This window comes from Callithrix jacchus, chromosome 18 (genome assembly GCF_049354715.1).
Source record: "Callithrix jacchus isolate 240 chromosome 18, calJac240_pri, whole genome shotgun sequence".
NCBI lineage: Eukaryota > Metazoa > Chordata > Mammalia > Primates > Cebidae > Callithrix > Callithrix jacchus.
The window spans coordinates 10876021-10893900 of NC_133519.1; the positions used below are offsets into that span (position 1 = coordinate 10876021).

Below are 17880 nucleotides of genomic sequence, written 5' to 3' on the forward strand. Positions count from 1 at the left end.
AACTCCGTCTCAAAAAAAAAAAAAAAATGAAAGCAATGTAAGACTTGGGGTCTGAAGAGGTGGACCTGGGAGAACAGTGGAGGCACTGTATGTGGCTGCCTTTCCGCTATATTCCACTAAAAGGGAGCCCAAATCCGCTTCGCCCACATCGAGGCATGAAGAAAACACTGGGCGGCAGTTGAGAAACCTGGATGCTGATTCCAACTCTGTGGCCTTGGGAAGTCACTCGGCCTCTTCGAGTCAGTCATGAAAGGGTGGTAGATTAGATCTTCTCTAAGATTTCCTCCAACTCTCCAATTCTAAAATGTACCGCATGGGGGTGGAAGGTGATCGGTACATCTGAAAACAGCTGCAGTCTGGCCCTGAAGTTGAACAAAACATCCAGGGAGAGGAGTGCGCTTGCACCAGGCTTCCGTGCAACGGCTGTGAAGGCATCACACACACACACACTCCTGGCAGGCAGGGACTTCGCTTCTGCCACGTGACCGAGCTTCTGCCGGCCTTTTCCAAATTCAGAGTTCAGCCTGGCAGATTGGCCGGGAGGCCCTTGGAGACGTCTGGCGCGGGGGAAACTGGAGGCTTCACGGTTCCTTCAGCTCCCCCTAAGTCTGCAGGGAAGGTAGCCAGAAGAAACTGAAAGGTACAGAAAGCCGAGGGCCGGGGGTCCCCAGCTGCTGAGCAGCCTGCTATGGTTACCCAGCCTAACTGCGGTCACCCAGTCTCCAGCATGTGTCCGAGGTCAGCCTCGGCGGCTCCCCTGAGTAAGTATCTGCCTGAGGCTCTTCCCCTGATGCTACTGGCATACCACGTCCGCCCAGGAACCGGGGTCCTCAGGAGGCAGCGCTTCCCAGGTGGGCTGAGACAGCCCCTTGTTAGATGGGGCGGGAGCCAGAGACCTCAAGGGACCACTAGGGGGCTCCAGACTCTCAGTGGCTGCGCGCGCCCTCTTCTGGCCATTTTGGGCTTGGCAAGCAAAGTTTCAGAAGCGAGCCAAGATCTGACTTCTTAGAGAGCTAAGTAACAACAGTAACAGTTACCGTATCACAATGCTTACTGCCATATTAGTTAACATTGTGACATTTCCACTTCACGGCGCTGTGCCCATAACTCTTCTAAGTGCTTTATATGCACTGTACTTATTTCTCACAACAACCTACCACGTGAACACCATTCTGTGTCGGTTGATGAGGAAACAGCACAGAAAGGTTAAGGTCGTTGTCCAAGGTCACACAGAAGACCAGAATCCGGCCTCTGAGAACTCTGGCTTCAGAAGCTTTGCTTTCACCCACCATGCTGAGACTGAGTCCCATTTTTGGGTTGTCAGGTGAAATACAGGGCACACTGTAAACTATAATTTCAGATAAACAAAAAATAATAATTACAGGTGGTAGCTCACACCTGTAATCCCAGCACTTTGGGAGGCGGAGGTGGGCAGATCACCTCAGGTCTGAAGTTTGAGACCAGCCTGACCAACATGGTGAAACCCCATCTCTACTAAAAATGCAAAAATTAGCCAGGTGTGGTGGCAGGCACCTATAATCCCAGCTACTCAGGAGGCTGAGGCAGGACAACCACTTGAACCCTAGAGGTGTAGGTTGCAGTGAGCCGAGATAGCACCACTGCACTCCAGCCTGGGTGACAGAGTGAGTGAGACTCTGTCTCAAAAAGTATATTTCATGAAATATTTGGGTCATACTTGTACCAACAAATGATTCCTCATTTATATGAAATTCTAATGAGCTGCATGTCTTGTATTTTTCTCTATTTAATCTAAAAACCCTAATGTACAAGGCACTTTTCTCGGCCACATGCAATTGCACATATTACCTCATTTTTATATTTTTATTTTGTATTATTAGTTCAGTAGCTTTGGGGGAGGAGGTGGTGTTTCTCTAGAGGTCACATTACTTCATTTAATCATCCCAGGAAACCTGTGCTCAGAGGCCCCAGCATGTCCCACCGCCTCCGTCTCTCTTAGTTCTCTCATTTAGAGAGCTGAAAGGACTAGCGAAGCTTCCAGAACACAGGTGGCAGAGCCGGGGATTGAACCTGCAGTCTCCAGTTCTGACACAGGTGCATGTTTTCCACTTTAACAGGAGAGAAAGTGAGGCGCCGTGATTACCGCCACAGACGTGTCCCTTCGTGGCATGTCCTCCGGCCCGGTCTACTCAGCGTGGTGGCGCCGCTGCAGTCCCTCCTCCAGGGATAGAGGAATCCCAGTGAAGTCCTTCCTAGGTTGGGAGGGAGGCAGAGGAGTGGAGACAGGGCTTTAGCTTCTACGACCCGCCTCTACCCCAGCTCTCCAGGGAGGCAGGAAAGAGACTGGGTGCAGACCCAAGGGAGCCAGCTGTGAGGCCGGAGCAGCTGCTGCGTGGGAGCGCCGGGGCTCCACAGATCTGTTCACCTGCTGCTCTCTGCAGAGACTGCTGGGGTTGCAGCACCTGCAGCTGAAACTGCCAAAGGGCCCAGGCAACAGAAGGGAGCTAAGACACCAGGCAAGGGAGCCTCCCCCATCTCCCTGTTGCCTTTTGGAAGCGTAGAGCTTCCCTCTGAAGGTAACACCCTTTGCTTTTTCTCTCTTGACTCTGTTCCTCGGCTTCCACCCCCAAACACTTGGGCCCTTCCTTCTCCACAGATATAAACAGTCCCTGGGCCCTCTCCACCCAGGCTGACTGGCTCTAATAAGGCAGCAGTCAAGGGAGTTTCTGGGCTGGGACCCCCTCTGGGGTGCAGGCTGGGGTGCGCTGCTGGTATGTGCCCCAACAGGTTTTTCCCTATCAGCCTTGAAATCAGCCTGCAGCCTGTCTGACCTGCCCCCCAGGGAGCTGGAGCCAGGGGCAGAGCCAGGTCAGAAGCCGGACTTTGTGACTTAGGCCTCTGTGGTCCCACCTGGACCTACAGTGCACAAAGGCAGTGCACAAAGCCTCCTGTGTCTGAGGCTGAGCTGCTGTGAGGCTGAGCGGAGTTTACTCACATGGGTTGAGACCCAGTTCCTGGGAAAAGAGATGCTGGGCGGGAAGGCGTCTGCATGTGGGACTCTGCCGGTCCTCTCCCACATCTGGGAGGGGCCAGAGTCAGACAGTAGCTGGGCTGGTCCCTGAGAGAGGTCATCTGACTGGCTGTTCAGCCTGGGCTGCTCACGCCCCCACTTTCTTCTACAAGGCCACACCGGAGCTGGTCCTCACACCTGCAAGCCCCTGCACCTCTGGGTAAGCACTAGGCCTGCGCCCCCATCCGGGAGACCTCGTTGACCGTTTTGGGGGAGGGAAGAATGAGTTTTCCTTTTCCAACCCAAGAGTGCCTCCTGCCCTGTCCAGGCATCCATGTACTTGGAAGAACTCTTGCTCACATCAGCGCAGAGATTGCACCTGCTGACCTCGAGATTCCGGCCTCCGGCTCCCAGGGGGAGAGGCAGCCGAACAGGTAGGCAGCTGTGGCTGCGGGTGGGGGAAGATGCTATTTGGAGTTGTCTCCCACTCTGCAGGCTTCATCCTGCCCACTCACCTCAGCTCCCCTATACTGCCCCAGGAGACCCCAGCCAGGCCCCAGAAGGAGGGTCAAAGACCTCAGAAGCGGGGCATGTACCCCAGACGAAGACCTGAGGAGCCTTGGTGCTGACCCTGGTGTCAGGGAGGGCTGGCGCCTGGTCCAGGAGTATCCCACATCAATCCCCACTTCCTAAAGGAACGGGGAGAGCTGGGGAAGGTGGGGGCTCCCCTCTTACCCCACCATTTCAGCTCCAGTTCTGGCTCCAAGCCTAAGCAGGTTGATCTTTTTTCTGCAACAAGGGAAAGAAGTGACTGGAACCCAGGCTTCAAGGTCTTGGGGGCAGGTCATAAGGAGTCCCCAAAGGGCTGGGAAATTCAGCTCTGTGGGGTCCTGTTTCTTCCCCAGGACAGCCAGTAACACCATGTCTGTGAGTGGCAGTAAGATGGCACCATCCCTCACCCAGGAGATCCTCAGCTACCTGGGCCTGACCAGCAAGGTAGGTGCTGTTGAGATTTTAGAGGTCACTTTTAATATCTCAGCTCCAGCTGTGAGAGGATGGGAGGCAGGAGGAGGGGTAAACAGCCTGACCCCTGCCGACCACCTCATGCTCCCGCAGACTGCAGCGTGGGGGACCCTGGGCACCCTCAGGACCTTCCTGAGCTTCAGCGTGGACAAGGATGTGCAGAGGCTGCTGAGGGCCATTACCGGCCAAGGTGAGCCCCTCCACACTTGAGGCCGCCTTTCAGAGCCACTCTGTAGACCACGGAGGACCCAGGAAGGAGGAACTAGCGATGCTGGGGAAACATTTGTGGATTGCTTCATTCTTGTGTGCCAGGCACTGCAGTAGGTGTGTCGTACCCATTCTCACAACACCTTGTAAGGCAAGGCTTATTATTTGCATTTTCCAGATGAGGAAGCTGGGCCTCAGAGAGATGAGGAGGCTTGCCCAAGGTCACTCAGCTCGTAATGATACAACTGGGATTCTCATCTAGGTCAACCAATCCCCTCAAATCGTTTTTTCTTACCACCACACCAGGCCACCTTCGCCTTGGTGTGGGTCAGATTTGCATGCTGTTTTGGCATTTTATTTGCAACTTCTTCTTCTTTTTTTTTTTTTTTTTTTGAGACGGAGTTTTGTTGTTGTTACCCAGGCTGGAGTGCAATGGTGCGATCTCGGCTCACGGCAACCTCCACCTCCTGGGTTCAGGCAATTCTCTTGCCTCAGCCTCCTGAGTAGCTGGGACTACAGGCATGCGCCACCATGCCCAGCTAATTTTTTTCTGTATTTTTAGTAGAGACGGGGTTTCACCTCGTTGACCAGGATGGTCTCGATCTCTTGACCTGGTGATCCACCCGCCTCAGCCTCCCAAAGTGCTGGGATTACAGGCATGAGCCACCGCGCCCGGCCTGCAACTTCTTTTGAGATCAAATGAAAGGGGGTGAAATAGCTGTGCTCCTTTCCTTCCTAACCCTCTCCTGGAGCTCCTTCCCTCCTCCAAGGAGTAGGGGCATCCCAACTATGTAAAGGTTCTGCTCAGCCAGGCACGGTGGTTCACACCTATAATCCCAGCATTTTGGGAGGCTGAGGCAGGCAGATCACGACGTCAAGAGACAGAGACCATCCTGGCCAACATGGTGAAACCCCATCTCTACTAAAAATACAAAAGTTAGCCGGGTGTTGTGGCGTACCCCTGTAGTCCCGGCTACCTGGGAGGTGAGGCAGCGGTTGCAGTGAGCCGAGATGGCACCACTGCACTCAGCCTGGCAACAGAGCAAGACTCCGTCTCAAACAAAAAGACCCTGCTCACAGCACAGCCCTCATCTCGGTTCAGGTGTGGACTGCCGTGCCATTGTAGAGGTGCTGACCAACCGGAGCAGAGAGCAAAGGCAGCTCATCGCTCGAGCTTTCCAGGAGCGCACCCAGCAGGTGAGACCACGCTGACCTCCCACAGCAGTGGACTGGGGTGAGAGACCCCCTGGAGGACGTGAGAGACAGCAACAGCCCCTGGGGTCAGCCCCTGCTTCCTGAGATGAAAACCAGCCGAATCTTCCCAAGCGTCCCTGCTTCCCTCACCCCCGTGCCTCTGGGCTCCTTCCCCTCACCCCCGTGCCTCTGCTATGGGGACCATCTGTTGTAGGACCTGCTGAAGTCCCTACAGGCAGCGCTTTCCGGCAACCTGGAGAGGATCGTGGTGGCTCTGCTGCAGCCTGCAGCCCAGCTTGATGCCCAGGAATTGAGGACAGGGCTGAAGGTAGCAGGAGGGGACACTTGCTGGGGTGTCCAGGGAAGGGAGAAAGCTGTCAGCCCTGCTTTGCCCACTCGAGTCCCCTTCTCGTCATCCCATATTGGCCCTTAGAAGGAGAAGCAGCCAGCGTCTGCCCGTCTGCCATCCTAATGACGTGGCCAGTCTCAGAGTAGACTCCCAATTTCCTGTAGGCCTCAAATTCTGCTGTGGATGTGGCCATTGAAATTCTTGCCACCCGAACCCCACCCCAGCTGCAGGAGTGCCTGGCAGTCTACAAACACGGTAAGAACACGGAGGGAGGGTCCCCAGGTGCTGGAGCGGGGTCTGCAGGAGGCCTCTTCTCTCCTGTACTCCCCATAGGTGAGCTATCTGGCAACCTGGCTGCCTAAGTTCCATTCCCTATTGGCCTTTCCTCCTTCCCACCCAGTGCTGCAGTCTCCCGAGGGGACAGAGACAGTGAACTGGGGTGACAAACCACCTGGAGGACTCCAGGTCATTAAAAAAAGAGAAGCAGGGCTGGGCATGGAGGCTTACACCTGTAATCCCAGCACTTTGGGAGGCCGAGGCCAGTGGATCACGAGGTCAGGAGTTCAAGACCAGACTCGCCAACATGGTGAAACGCTGTCTCTACTAAAAAATACAAAAATTAGCTGGGCATGGTGGCTCATGCCTGTAATCCCAGCTACTTGGGAGGCTGAGGTAGGAGAACTGCTTGAACCAGGACCCGGGAGGCGGAGGTTGCAGTGAGCTGAGATCACACCACTGCACTCCAGCCTGGACTACAGAGCAAGACTCCATCTCAAAAAAAGAAGAAGAAGGAGGAGGAGGAGGAGGAGAAGGAGGAAGAGAAAAGGAGAAAAGGAGAAGGAGGAGAAGGAGAAGGAGAAGGAGAAAAGGAGAAGGAGAAAGAGAAAGAAGGAGAAGGAGGGCTGGCCGTGGAGGCTTATGCCTGTAATCCCAGCACTTTTTTTTTTTTTTATTTTTTTGAGATGGAGTTTCGATCTTGTCACCCAGGCTGAGAGTGCAATGGCAGGGTCTTGGCTCACCGAAACCTCTGCCTCCTGGGTTCAGGCAATTCTCCTGCCTCAGCCTCCTGAGTAGCTGGGATTACAGGCACGCATCACCGTGCCCAGCTAATTTTTTTTGTATTTTTAGTAGAGACGGGGTTTTACCATTTTGACCAGGATGGTCTCAATCTCTTAACCTCGTGATCCACCCACCTCAGCCTCCCAAAGTGCTGGGATTACAGGTGTGAGCCACCTCGCCCGGCAATCCTAGCACTTTAGGAGGCCAAGGTGGGCAGATCACCTAAGGTCGGGAGCTCGAGACCGGCCTGACCAACATGGAGAAACCCCGTCTCAACTAAAAATACAAAAAATTAGCTGGGCACCATGGCACATGCCTGTAATCCCAACTACTCAGGAGGCTGAGGCAGGAGAATTGCCTGAACCCAGGAGGCGGAGGTTGCGGTGAGCCAAGATGGCGCCATTGCCCTCCAGCCTGGGTGACAAGAGCAAAACTCCGTCTCAAAAAAAAAATTAGCCAGGTGTGGTGGGACATGCCTGTAATCCCAGCTACTTGGGAGGCTGGGGCAGGAGAATCACTTGAACCCAGGAGATGGAGGTTGCAGTGAGCCGAGATCATGCCATTGCACTCCAGTTTGGGCAACAAGAGTGAAACTCTATCTCAAAAAAAAAAAAAAAAAACAAGCAGGCCAGGCACAGTGGCTCATGCCTGTAATCCAAACACTTTGGGAGACTGAAGTAGGCAGGTTGCTTGAACCCAGGGGTTCAAGACCAGCCTGGACAACATAGAAGAACCCCATCAGTGCTAAAAATACAAAAAAAAAAAAAAACCAGCTGGGCATGGTGGTGCATGCCTGTGGTCCCAGCTACTCAGGAGGTTGAGGTGGGAGGATCACCTGAACGGAGCTTGGGAAGTTGAGGCCACGGTGAGCTGAGATCATGCTATTGCCATTGCACTCCAGCCTGGGTGACAGGAGTGAGAGTATGTCTCTCTCTCTCTCTCTCTCCCCTCCCTTTCTCCCCCCACCCCCACACACACATAAAAAGAGAGAAGCAATGATTAACCATCTTAATCTGGAGCTCCAAGGCAGATTCCAAAGTGATAGTCCCAAAGGTATTCATGTCACCTTCCCAGCCCCTTGCTGTCCCTGTCATCACACCACATTCCAAGCTGAGCCCAGCCTTGCCGCAGCCTGGGGGGAAGATGGGAACCTGCCCTCTGAGTCATGGGTGTCACCTCTCAAGCCCCGATGGCTGTCCTTGCTTGGCTGCAAGTGTCTCACCCACTAATTTGTGGCTTCTTCCTATCCTCATCTCACCACCCCTTCCCCCACCCTCACCACTTGGTCTTACTTTCCCAATTTTCCTCTGATGTCTAATCTTGGCCTACATTCTTCTTTTGAGACAAGATCTTGCCCTGTAGCCCAGACTGTGAGTGATGTGATTGTGGTTCCTTGTAGCTCTGACCCTCCTGGGCTCAGTCCTCCCACCTCTGCCTCCTAAGCAGCTGGGACTACAGGTGCACCACTACCATGCCCAGCTAATTTTTGTATTTTTTTGTAGAGATGGGTTTTGCTGTGTTGTCCAGGTTGGTCTCAAACTTCTGGGCTCAAGCCATCCCCCTGCCTCAGTGTTGCAAAGTGCTGGGATTGCAGGCATGAGCCGCCACCCCGGCTCTGGCCTGTGTCCCTAATCCCTCTCCTACCCTCCTTCCTTCTTGCATCTGTTTCTCTCTTCTCCTTCCTTTTCTCCCATTCCTGCTCTTTTCCCCACCTTTTTTTTTTTTTTTTTTTTTGAGACCTAGTTTCACTCTTGTCACCCAGGCTGTAGTACAATAGTACAATCTTGGCTCGCTGCAACCTCTGCCTCCTGGGTTCAAGTGATTCTCCTGCCTCAGTCTCCCAAGTAGCTGCGATTACAGGTGCCTGCCACCACGCCCAGCTAACTTTTGTATTTTTAGAAAACATGAAGTTTTACCACCTTGGCCAGGCTGGTCTTGAACTCCTGACCTCAGGTGATCCACCCGCATCAGTCTCCCCAAGTGCTGGTATTAAAGGTGTGAGCCACTGCACCCGGCCTCATATCATTTTTCCTTACCTCCAGCGAGGATGGCAGGTCCTAGCCCTCTTGTGTTATAATGCACGTTTCCCTAGCCCTTCCTCACTGCCTGGCCCCACCTCTAATAATGGTTGCCTCCTGCCCAGCAGGTTGGTGCTGGGTGATGAAGCCACCGCACACCTTATAGCTTAGAGACGTTGTCAGGTTGCTGTGATGGTACCTGTGCCTTACATCCTGGGAAGCAGCAGCCGTGAAGCTGCTCCAGGCAGGGCTTAGCAGGGCTGGCGGGGGGTGCATAGTGAGTCAGGTGTTCAGCAGGTCCTGGGAATATCTACGCTGGGAAAACTCGGGTGGACTCAGAGAGCTCCTCACCCCACCCCAGATTTCCAGGTGGAGGCCGTGGATGACATCACATCTGAGAGCAGTGGCATCTTGAGGGACCTGCTCCTGGTCCTGGCAAAGGTAAGGAGGACTGGCCTGCAAGGAAGGGAGTCACATTTACCAGCCAAGGAGACGCGCTGGAGCAGGGAGCAATGCTGTCCTGTAATGGACAAGAGAGGGCTTTGGGGGAGACCAGGCTTTGCTTGTTGCTCTGGAAATAAAAAGATGCCCTTCAGACCGCCCTCTAAGAACAGTTTCTCCTCCTAGGGGGGCCGTGACAGCTACTCTGGAATCATTGACTATAATCTGGCAGAACAAGATGTCCAGGTGAACACGGGGTTTGGGAGTGTGCATGGCCGCCATGCATGTAAGATGCCTTCCTCCAGCATATCTTAGAGCCACTGACCTACATGCCCATTTGTCCTGCAAAGCCGTCCCTGCCTGGGAGAGGGAGTCCTCAGTGATGTGATGGGGGATGAGGTATCAGCTATCATCATAGCTGAAGCCTTTTCTCCCACCTAGCCTCTGACTCCTCAGCTCATGGACCAACAGATTCTCCTCTCATGAGCATTTGGGGGCAGAAAGCTTCCTCAGACCCTTTTGGGGATTATTTAACCCTTGGGTACCAGGATATTTCCAAATCAGTGAATAGAGCTGTGAGGCTGGACGGGCAGAGCCCCTCCCTTAGCCCTATTTCTTTCTTAAAAAATAAAAAACGGCCAGGCGCGGTGGCTCATGCTTGTAATCCCAGCACTTTGGGAGGCCGAGGCGGGTGGATCACGAGGTCAAGAGATCGAGACCATCCTGGTCAACATGGTGAAACCCCATCTCTACTAAAAATACAAAAAATTAGCTGGGCACAGTGGCGCGTGCCTGTAATCACAGCTACTCAGGAGGCTGAGGCAGGAGAATTGCCTGAACCCAGGAGGCGGAGGTTGTAGTGAGCCAAGATCACGCCGTTGTACTCCAGCCTGGGTAACAAGAGTGAAACTCCGTCTCAAAAAAATAAATAAATCAAATAAAATAAAGAAAATGACATCACATAAATAAAAACAACTAGTAGGCCAGGCAAGGTCCCTCATGCCTGTAATCCCAGAACTTTGGGAGGCTGAAACAGGAGGGTCACTTGAGCCCAGGAGTCCGAGACCAGCCTAGGCAACATAGTGAGACTCTATTTCCACAAAATGTTTTTTTCGAATTAGCTGCACCTGTAATTCCAGCTAGCTAGGAGGCTGAGGGTGAGGTGGGAGGATCATTGGAGCCTGGAAATTGAGGCTGAGGTGAGTCCCGATCATGCCACTGCACTCCAGCCTGGGTGACAGAGAGACCCCATCTCTCTCTCTCTCTGTGACGCACACACACACACACACACAACCCTAGTTTACAGGTCAAAATAACCTTTTCCACCTGCGTGTGGTGGCTCACGCCTGTAATTTAGGAGGCCGAGGCAGGCGGATCACTTGAGGAGTTTGAAACCAGCCTAGACAACATGGTGAAACCCTATCTTTACTAAAAATACAAAAATTAGCCAGGCATGATGGTGGGTGCCTATAATCCCAGCTACTCCGGAGGCTGAGGCTGGAGAATCACTTGAACCTGGGAGGAGGGGGTTGCAGTGAGCTGGGATCATGCCATTGCACTCCAGCCTGGGTGACAGAACGAAATTTGTCTCAGAAAAAAAAAAGAAAAATATTTTCCACCCTCAATCCCATTTCCATCATGACAGTGATAGATTCTGGGAACATCATACCCGTGGCTCCCTAGGCCCTCACCAGTGATCCTGACTCCCTCCTCCCTCCCAGGCACTGCAGCAGACAGGACCCAGCACAGAGAAGACATGGGTCCTACTCTTTACCCAGCGAAATCCTGAACACCTCATCCGAGGTACGCACAAGCCATCTTGTCCCCCCAAGCTTGTTCTAATGATGAGTTGGTTGAGGAAGGTGGGGAGGGACCATCCTTTCCTGTTATAATGAATCCCCCATCTGTCTTTCTAACTGCCTCCCACACACACCACAAGTGTTTGATCAGTACCAGCGGAGCACTGGGCAAGAGCTGGAGGAGGCTGTCCAGAACCGTTTCCATGGAGATGCCCAGGTGGCTCTGCTCGGCCTAGGTAGGGGCCTGCGCAGGATTTGTGGAGTGAGTCTCTCTTGGGATGGGAGATTGTGGCCCTAGTTGTGAGCCTCCACCCTTCCCATCTTTGCTTCCAGCTTCAGTGATCAAGAACACACCGCTGTACTTTGCTGACAAACTTCACCAAGCCCTCCAGGTGAGAGGGGTGCTCCTTTCCCTCCCCAGAGCAGAAACTGGGGAGGAGAGAGGAGTCTCAGGTTGCTGCTAATGTAACCATCCCATATACACCATCTACACCTCTCCCTCCCAGGGCTTACGCTCTGTGGCTTACACAGGGGTGGAGGAATGAGCTGTAGTGAGAACTAACTTAGCTGACTCTCAGGGGCCCTGAGACTAACATGTTGGCCTTGTTAATGTCTAGGTGGCCAAATCGAGATATGCATCTGCTCTGTAAGACAGTGCCTTGTCCAGGTTCAGTTGCCACCAGAGGGATGGTGATAACACTAGCCGGAATAATGGCAAGGGCTGGCATTTCATAGGTGCTGACTGTGTACGGCCTGTCCTGAGCGTGACACACACATCCTTATCTTACAGATGGCAAAACTGAAGCATAGAGAAGTTAAGCACCTTGCTTGAGGTCACATAGCTAGTAAGTCATACGGTCTCCCTACACAACACGTAATGATAGAAGACATTTACAGTCCTGTGTCCACTCCTTGTCACCTATACCATAAGTGCTCTTAGCACCCAAGGCCCCCTTTCTCCACACTGGTCAGATTTTGTTCCACATTATCCATCTTTTTTGTTTGTTTTTTCGAGACAGAGTTTTGCTCTTGTCACCCAGGCTGGACTGCAGTGGGACAATCTCAACTCACAGCAATCTCCACCTCCTGGGTTCAAGCGATTCTCCTGCCTCCACCTTCCAAGTAGCTGGGACTACAGGCACCTGCCTCCATGCTCAGCTAATTTTTTTTTATTTTTAGTAGAGACAGTGTTTCACCATGTTGGTCAGAGTGGTCTTGAACTCCTGACCTCAGGTGATCCACCTGCCTTGGCCTCCTAAAGTGCTGGGATTACAGGCGTGAGCCACTGTACCCACCCCATATTATCCATACTTAAATTGGTGACCGTGGCTTGAGTAGTTCCACCAATAGAATCCAGTCATTCTGTTGATTGAATTAGGTCTTCTTTTTTTTTTTTTTTTTTTTTTTTTTTTGAGACAGAGTTTCGCTCTTGTTACCCAGGCTGGAGTGCAATGGTGCGATCTCGGCTCACCGCAACCTCCGCCTCCCGGGTTCAGGCAATTCTCCTGCCTCAGCCTCCTGAGTAGCTGGGATTACAGGCACGCGCCACCATGCCCAGCTAATTTTTTGTATTTTTAGTAGAGCTGGGGTTTCACCATGTTGACCAGGATGGTCTCGATCTCTTGACCTCGTGATCCACCTGCCTCGGCCTCCCAAAGTGCTGGGATTACAGGCGTGAGCCACTGTGCCAGGCGTTTTTTTTTTGAAGTGGAGTCTCACTCTGTCACCCAGGCTGCAGAGCAGTATCGTGATCTCATTTCACTGTAACCTCCGCCTCCCAGATTCAAGTGATTCACCTGCCTCAGCATCCCAAGTAGCTGGGATTCCAGGCACGTGCCACCACACCCGTGTAATTTTTGTATATTTTTAGTAGAGACAGGGTTTCATCATATTTGCTGGTCTCAAACTCCTGATCTCATGATCCACCTACTTCGGCCTCCCAAAGTGCTGGGATTATAGGCATGAGCCACCACAACCAGCCAAAACCCACACTGTTGAATATAGATGAGAGATTTATCTTAGAAGTAGTAGTCAGGGGCCAAGCATGGTGGCTTCTGCCTATAATCCCAGCACTTTGGGAGGCCAAGGTGGGAGGATCACTTGAAGTCAGAAGTTCAAGACCAGCCTAGGGGACATAGCAAGACCACGTCTCTACAAAAATAAAAAGAAAATTGGCCAGGCATGGTGGAACGTGCCTCTACTACCAACTACTTGGGAGGTTGTAGTAGGAGGATTGCTTGAACCCAGGAATTCAAAATTACATTGAGCTATGATTATTCCACTGCACTCCAGCCTGGGTGATAGAGCAAGACCCTGTCTCAAAAGAAGAGAGGAGGAAGAGGAAGAGGCAGAGGGAGAAATAGTAGTCAGACAATAACATACATCAATTATTCTGAATCTTTTATTTTTTTGAGATGGAATTTCACACTGTTGCCCAGACTGGAATGCAGTGGCCTGATTATGACTCACTGCAACCTCCACCTCCCAGGTTCCAGCAATTCTCTTGCCTTGGCCTCCCAAGTAGCTGGGACTACAGGTATGCACCAACACACCCAACTAATTTTTGTATTTTTTAGTAAGACAGGGTTTCAGGCCGGGCACAGTGGCTCACGCCTATAATCCCAGCACTTTGGGAGGCCGAGGCGGGTGGATCACAAGGTCAAGAGATTGAGACCATCCTGGTCAACAAGGTGAAACCCCGTCTCTACTAAAAATACAAAAATTAGCTGGGCGTGGTGGCGCGTGCCTGTAGTCCCAGCTACTCGGGAGGCTGAGGCAGGAGAATTGCTTGAACCCAGGAGGCGGAGGTTGCGGTGAGCCGAGATCGCGCCATTGCACTCCAGTCTGGGTAACAACAGCAAAACTCCGTCTCAAAAAAAAAAAAAGTAAAGACGGGGTTTCACCATATTGACCAGGCTGGTCTCGAACTCCTGACCTTCGATCCACCCATGTCGGCCTCCCAAAGTGCTGGGATTACAGGCATGAGCCACTGTGCCAGGCCCTGAATTGTATTCTACTTCTTTCTTTTTTTTCTTTTTGAGACAGTCTTACTGTTGTTGCCCAGGCTGGGGTACAATGGCACAATCTCAGCTCACTACAACCTCTGCCTCCCAGGGTCTCCTGCCTCAGCCTCCTGAATAGCTGAGATTACAGGCCCTTGCCACTATGTCCTGCCAATTTTTGTATTTTTAGTAGAGAAAGGGTTTCACCATGTTGGCCAGGCTAGTCTTGAACTCCTGACCTCAGGTGATCCACCCGCCTTGGCCTCCCAAAGTGCTGGGTTTACAGGCGTGAGCCACCATACCTGGCCTGTATTATTATTATTATTTTTTGTATTATTCTTTTATAAGGGATATGTAGATATAGGAAAACAGATCGTGAAGAATATTTATTCAGAAAAACGGCCTTCAGAAAATCAGCAATGGCTGATTCAGGACAAAATTTGGACCAATCTGTAGTAAAAATGAATGTTCCTAGGGAAGATCCTGGGGCCATATTGCAATGCCAAGTATATGATTAAGTATTGTAATTATAATTAGGCCAGGCACCGTGGCTCATGCCTGTAATCCCAGCACTTTGGGAGGCCGAGGCAGGTGAATCACCTGAGGTCAGGAGTTCGAGACCAGCCTGACCAACATGGTGAAAACCCATCTCTACTAAATATACAATAATTAGCCAGGCATGGTGGTATGTACTTGTAGTCCCAGCTACTCGAGAGGCTGAGACAGGAGAATCACTTGAACTCGGGAGGTAAAGTTTACAGTGAGCCGAGATCACGTCACTGCACTCCAGCCTGGGTGACAGAGCAAGACCCCATCTCAAAAAAAAAAATTATTATATTTAATACAGCTTTGGTGTAAAGGGTACTTGTGGCTGGGCACAGTGGCTCATGCCTGTAATTTCAGCACTTTGGGAGGCCCAGGTGGGTGGCTTGCTTGAGTCCAGGAGTTTGAGACCAGCTTGGGCAACATAGTGAAACCCCATCTCTACTAAAAATACAAAAATCAGCTGGGTGTGGTGGTGGTCACCTATCATCCCAGCTATTCAGGGGGCTGAGGCAGGAGACTCACCTCACCCGGGAGGTGGAGGTGGCAGTAAGCTGAGATCACGCCACTGCACTCCAGCCTGGCGACAGAGAGAGAAACGGAGTACTTGTACGACAATGAGAGTGTTCAGTCGATGAGTGATTCTTGCCCCAATTCTGTAATTTAGAGTAACAAGAGTTAGAAGAATGGACACTGGGGAGCAACTGGCAGTCTTTACAACAATACAAAACTAACGATGCATGGAAGTTAGTAAACGTTAGGCCCACTGGCAATCAGGTAATGAGTCCAAATGAATTGGAGCATCCTGTTTTACTTCATTTTCTTTTGTTTGTCAAAGGAGTTTGCCATCTGTGAGGATACCTAAGTGTGTGTTATGGGCATTTCTGGGAAGAGTCTTGTGAGCAAAGTGACTCAGGAAACTCTGAAAATGAGGGTGTTGGGAATTGGTGACAACCCTGGTGCACAGAAAAAAAACAGCAATTTCGCACTTAAGTTTTTATTTAGAAATCTCTCATGACAACACATCATTTAGTATAATCAATTATAATTCAGGATTTTGATAACTTGTACCTCTGTTATTTTATTTATTTATTTATTTATTTATTTATTTATTTATTTTTCGAGATGGAGTCTTGCTCTGTCACCCAGGCTGGAGTGCAGTGGCATGATCTCAGCTCACTGCAACCTCCGCCTCCCGGGTTCAAGCAATTCTCCTGCCTCGGCCTCCTGAGTAGCTGGGATTACAGATGCCCCCCACCACGCCTGGCTAATTTTTATATTTTTAGTAGAGACAGGGTTTTACCATGTTGGCCAGGCTGGTCCTGAACTCCTGACCTCGGCCTCCCAAAGTGCTTGGATTACAGGCATGAGCCACCACACTTGGCCTGTTATTTCTTTTCTTTTTATTTCTTTCTTTTTTTGGGCTGGGGGGTGGGGGACAGAGTTTTGCTCTTGTTGCCCAGGCTGGAGTGCAATGGCACAATCTTGGCTCACTACAACTTCCACCTCCCGGGTTTAACCTATTCTCCTGCTTCAGCCTCCCAAGTAGCTGGGAGTACAGGTGCGCGCCACCATGCCCAGCTAATTTTTTGTATGTTTAGTAGAGACGGGGTTTCACCGTGTTACCAAGAATGGTCTCGATCGCCTGACCTCGTGATCTACCCGCCTCAGACTCCCAAAGTGCTGGGATTACAGGTGTGAGCCACCAGGCCCGGCGTGTTATTTTTAAACTGAACCTTTCATTATTTAGCCAAAAAGTGGAGGGCTGCTGCATGTACAGGGGGAAATAGCAGTGTCGAACACTAAGGATTCAGCATGGAGAACCTGACATGCAGAGATGGGCCTGAGAGACGGCCCTATAGGGTCAGAATCAGAACCAGATGTCACACAGCCTTGATCCTTATCAGAGCCCCATCAGCTCAGGTTTGTCCTCCTCGGATAGTCACTGACTTGAAAGTTTAAACAAGTGTTCCTGGTTTTCCTGCTGGCAGTCTTTATATGCACCGAGTCTATTCCAGCCTTTCTGGTGTACCTGTCTTCAGAGCTGCTCACCACTAAATTGTGGGGGTGCACGGCTCTCAGCTAATGGCAGGGCCAGGAAAAACACGTGGAAGGAAGGAGAGAAATAAATACTCAAGCTGCCTTCACAGAGACTGACCCTTCCTGCTGTTATCTTTCACGAGGATAGACAAAGATAACTTTGGTCCGAGATAATGTATAATGTATACTCCTATGACTCCCACCTTGCCTCCCCTTCCTACAAGAACCCTCCCTGCCATTCAATCCCTACTCTCAGTGAGAGTCTCACTAATTACCCCGCCATCTGTTTCTTCCCCCTACTAGGAAACTGAGCCCAATTACCAAGTCCTGATTCGCATCCTTACCTCTCGATGTGAGACCGACCTTCTAAGTATCAGAGCTGAGTTCAAGAAGAAATTTGGGAAGTCCCTTTACTCTTCTCTCCAGGTGAAACTTGGCTACTTCTTAGCCTGGAGCCCCAGGGCCTTCACTCCTCACCTCCACCCTCACTCCCTGCACACAGCTGAGTACATTTTGGCCGGGAGAAACCCAGGAGTCTTTGGTTAACGTAGTGCAGGACTCTGAGCTCCAGGGAGGACCCTTCCCTTCCAGATGAACTGTGATGGACCAGCCCAAAGGAGGGGAGAGAGTACTTGGGCCATAGTGGTGGTGGATCTTTCTAACACTGAATTCCCTTGTCTGCAGGATGCAGTGAAAGGGGATTGCCAGTCAGCCCTCCTGGCCTTGTGCAGGGCTGAAGACATGTGAGACTTCCCTGCCCCACCCCACATGACATGCGAGGATCTGAGAGTTCCATGTTTGGCTGAACCTGCAGGAGACCTGCTGGGCCTCCAAGTAGGAGGACCCCTCACTGAGCACCACATACTCCAGCTTCTTGTGGAGCCTGGAACGGTTTCTTTAAAATCCCTTAATTTTCCTCTTCTCAAAACTCTATCTGTACCTGGGTCATCCAGCTCCTCTTGGGCGTGGGGAAATGAGTTCTGATCATTTCCGCCTCACTCGTCCCTCCTGTACCCTGGCCAGAACATCTCGCTGATACTTGAGTTCTTTTGGCAAATCACTGTTGTTTGGGTTCTCTGATTGAAGTCTGGGTGGAGCAGGACATGGACCAGGAAGAGGCCTTGGAGTTGAGGTGCCTTTGATGTGCACTTGGCTATTCAGCAGGAATCCTGTTTTGCCCTAGTGCTGCAGGAATCAACACCCACCCTCTCCATGT

General features: G+C 51.5%; 1 protein-coding gene across 6 annotated transcripts; it reads left to right on the forward strand.

The window, feature by feature from the left end:
* The first annotated feature begins 529 nt into the window (after positions 1 to 529).
* ANXA9 (annexin A9) lies at positions 530 to 17721 on the forward strand. 6 transcript variants are annotated; one of them, XM_054247875.2, is made up of 16 exons: positions 530 to 761; positions 2097 to 2555; positions 3163 to 3209; positions 3318 to 3423; positions 3895 to 3985; positions 4106 to 4202; positions 5322 to 5416; positions 5628 to 5741; positions 5927 to 6017; positions 9201 to 9280; positions 9467 to 9526; positions 11002 to 11083; positions 11220 to 11315; positions 11413 to 11471; positions 16968 to 17090; positions 17349 to 17721. In XM_054247875.2, exons 5-16 carry the CDS (start codon positions 3911 to 3913, stop codon positions 17409 to 17411), a joined length of 1035 nt encoding a protein of 344 aa, XP_054103850.2. In that variant the 5' UTR covers positions 530 to 761; positions 2097 to 2555; positions 3163 to 3209; positions 3318 to 3423; positions 3895 to 3910; the 3' UTR covers positions 17412 to 17721. The 6 variants fall into 6 exon arrangements, with proteins under 6 accessions (XP_054103850.2, XP_078211715.1, XP_078211712.1 ...); XM_078355589.1 differs by lacking the exon at positions 11220 to 11315; XM_078355586.1 differs by lacking the exon at positions 17349 to 17721 and having other exon boundaries at positions 16968 to 17342.
* The last annotated feature ends 159 nt before the right edge of the window (positions 17722 to 17880 follow it).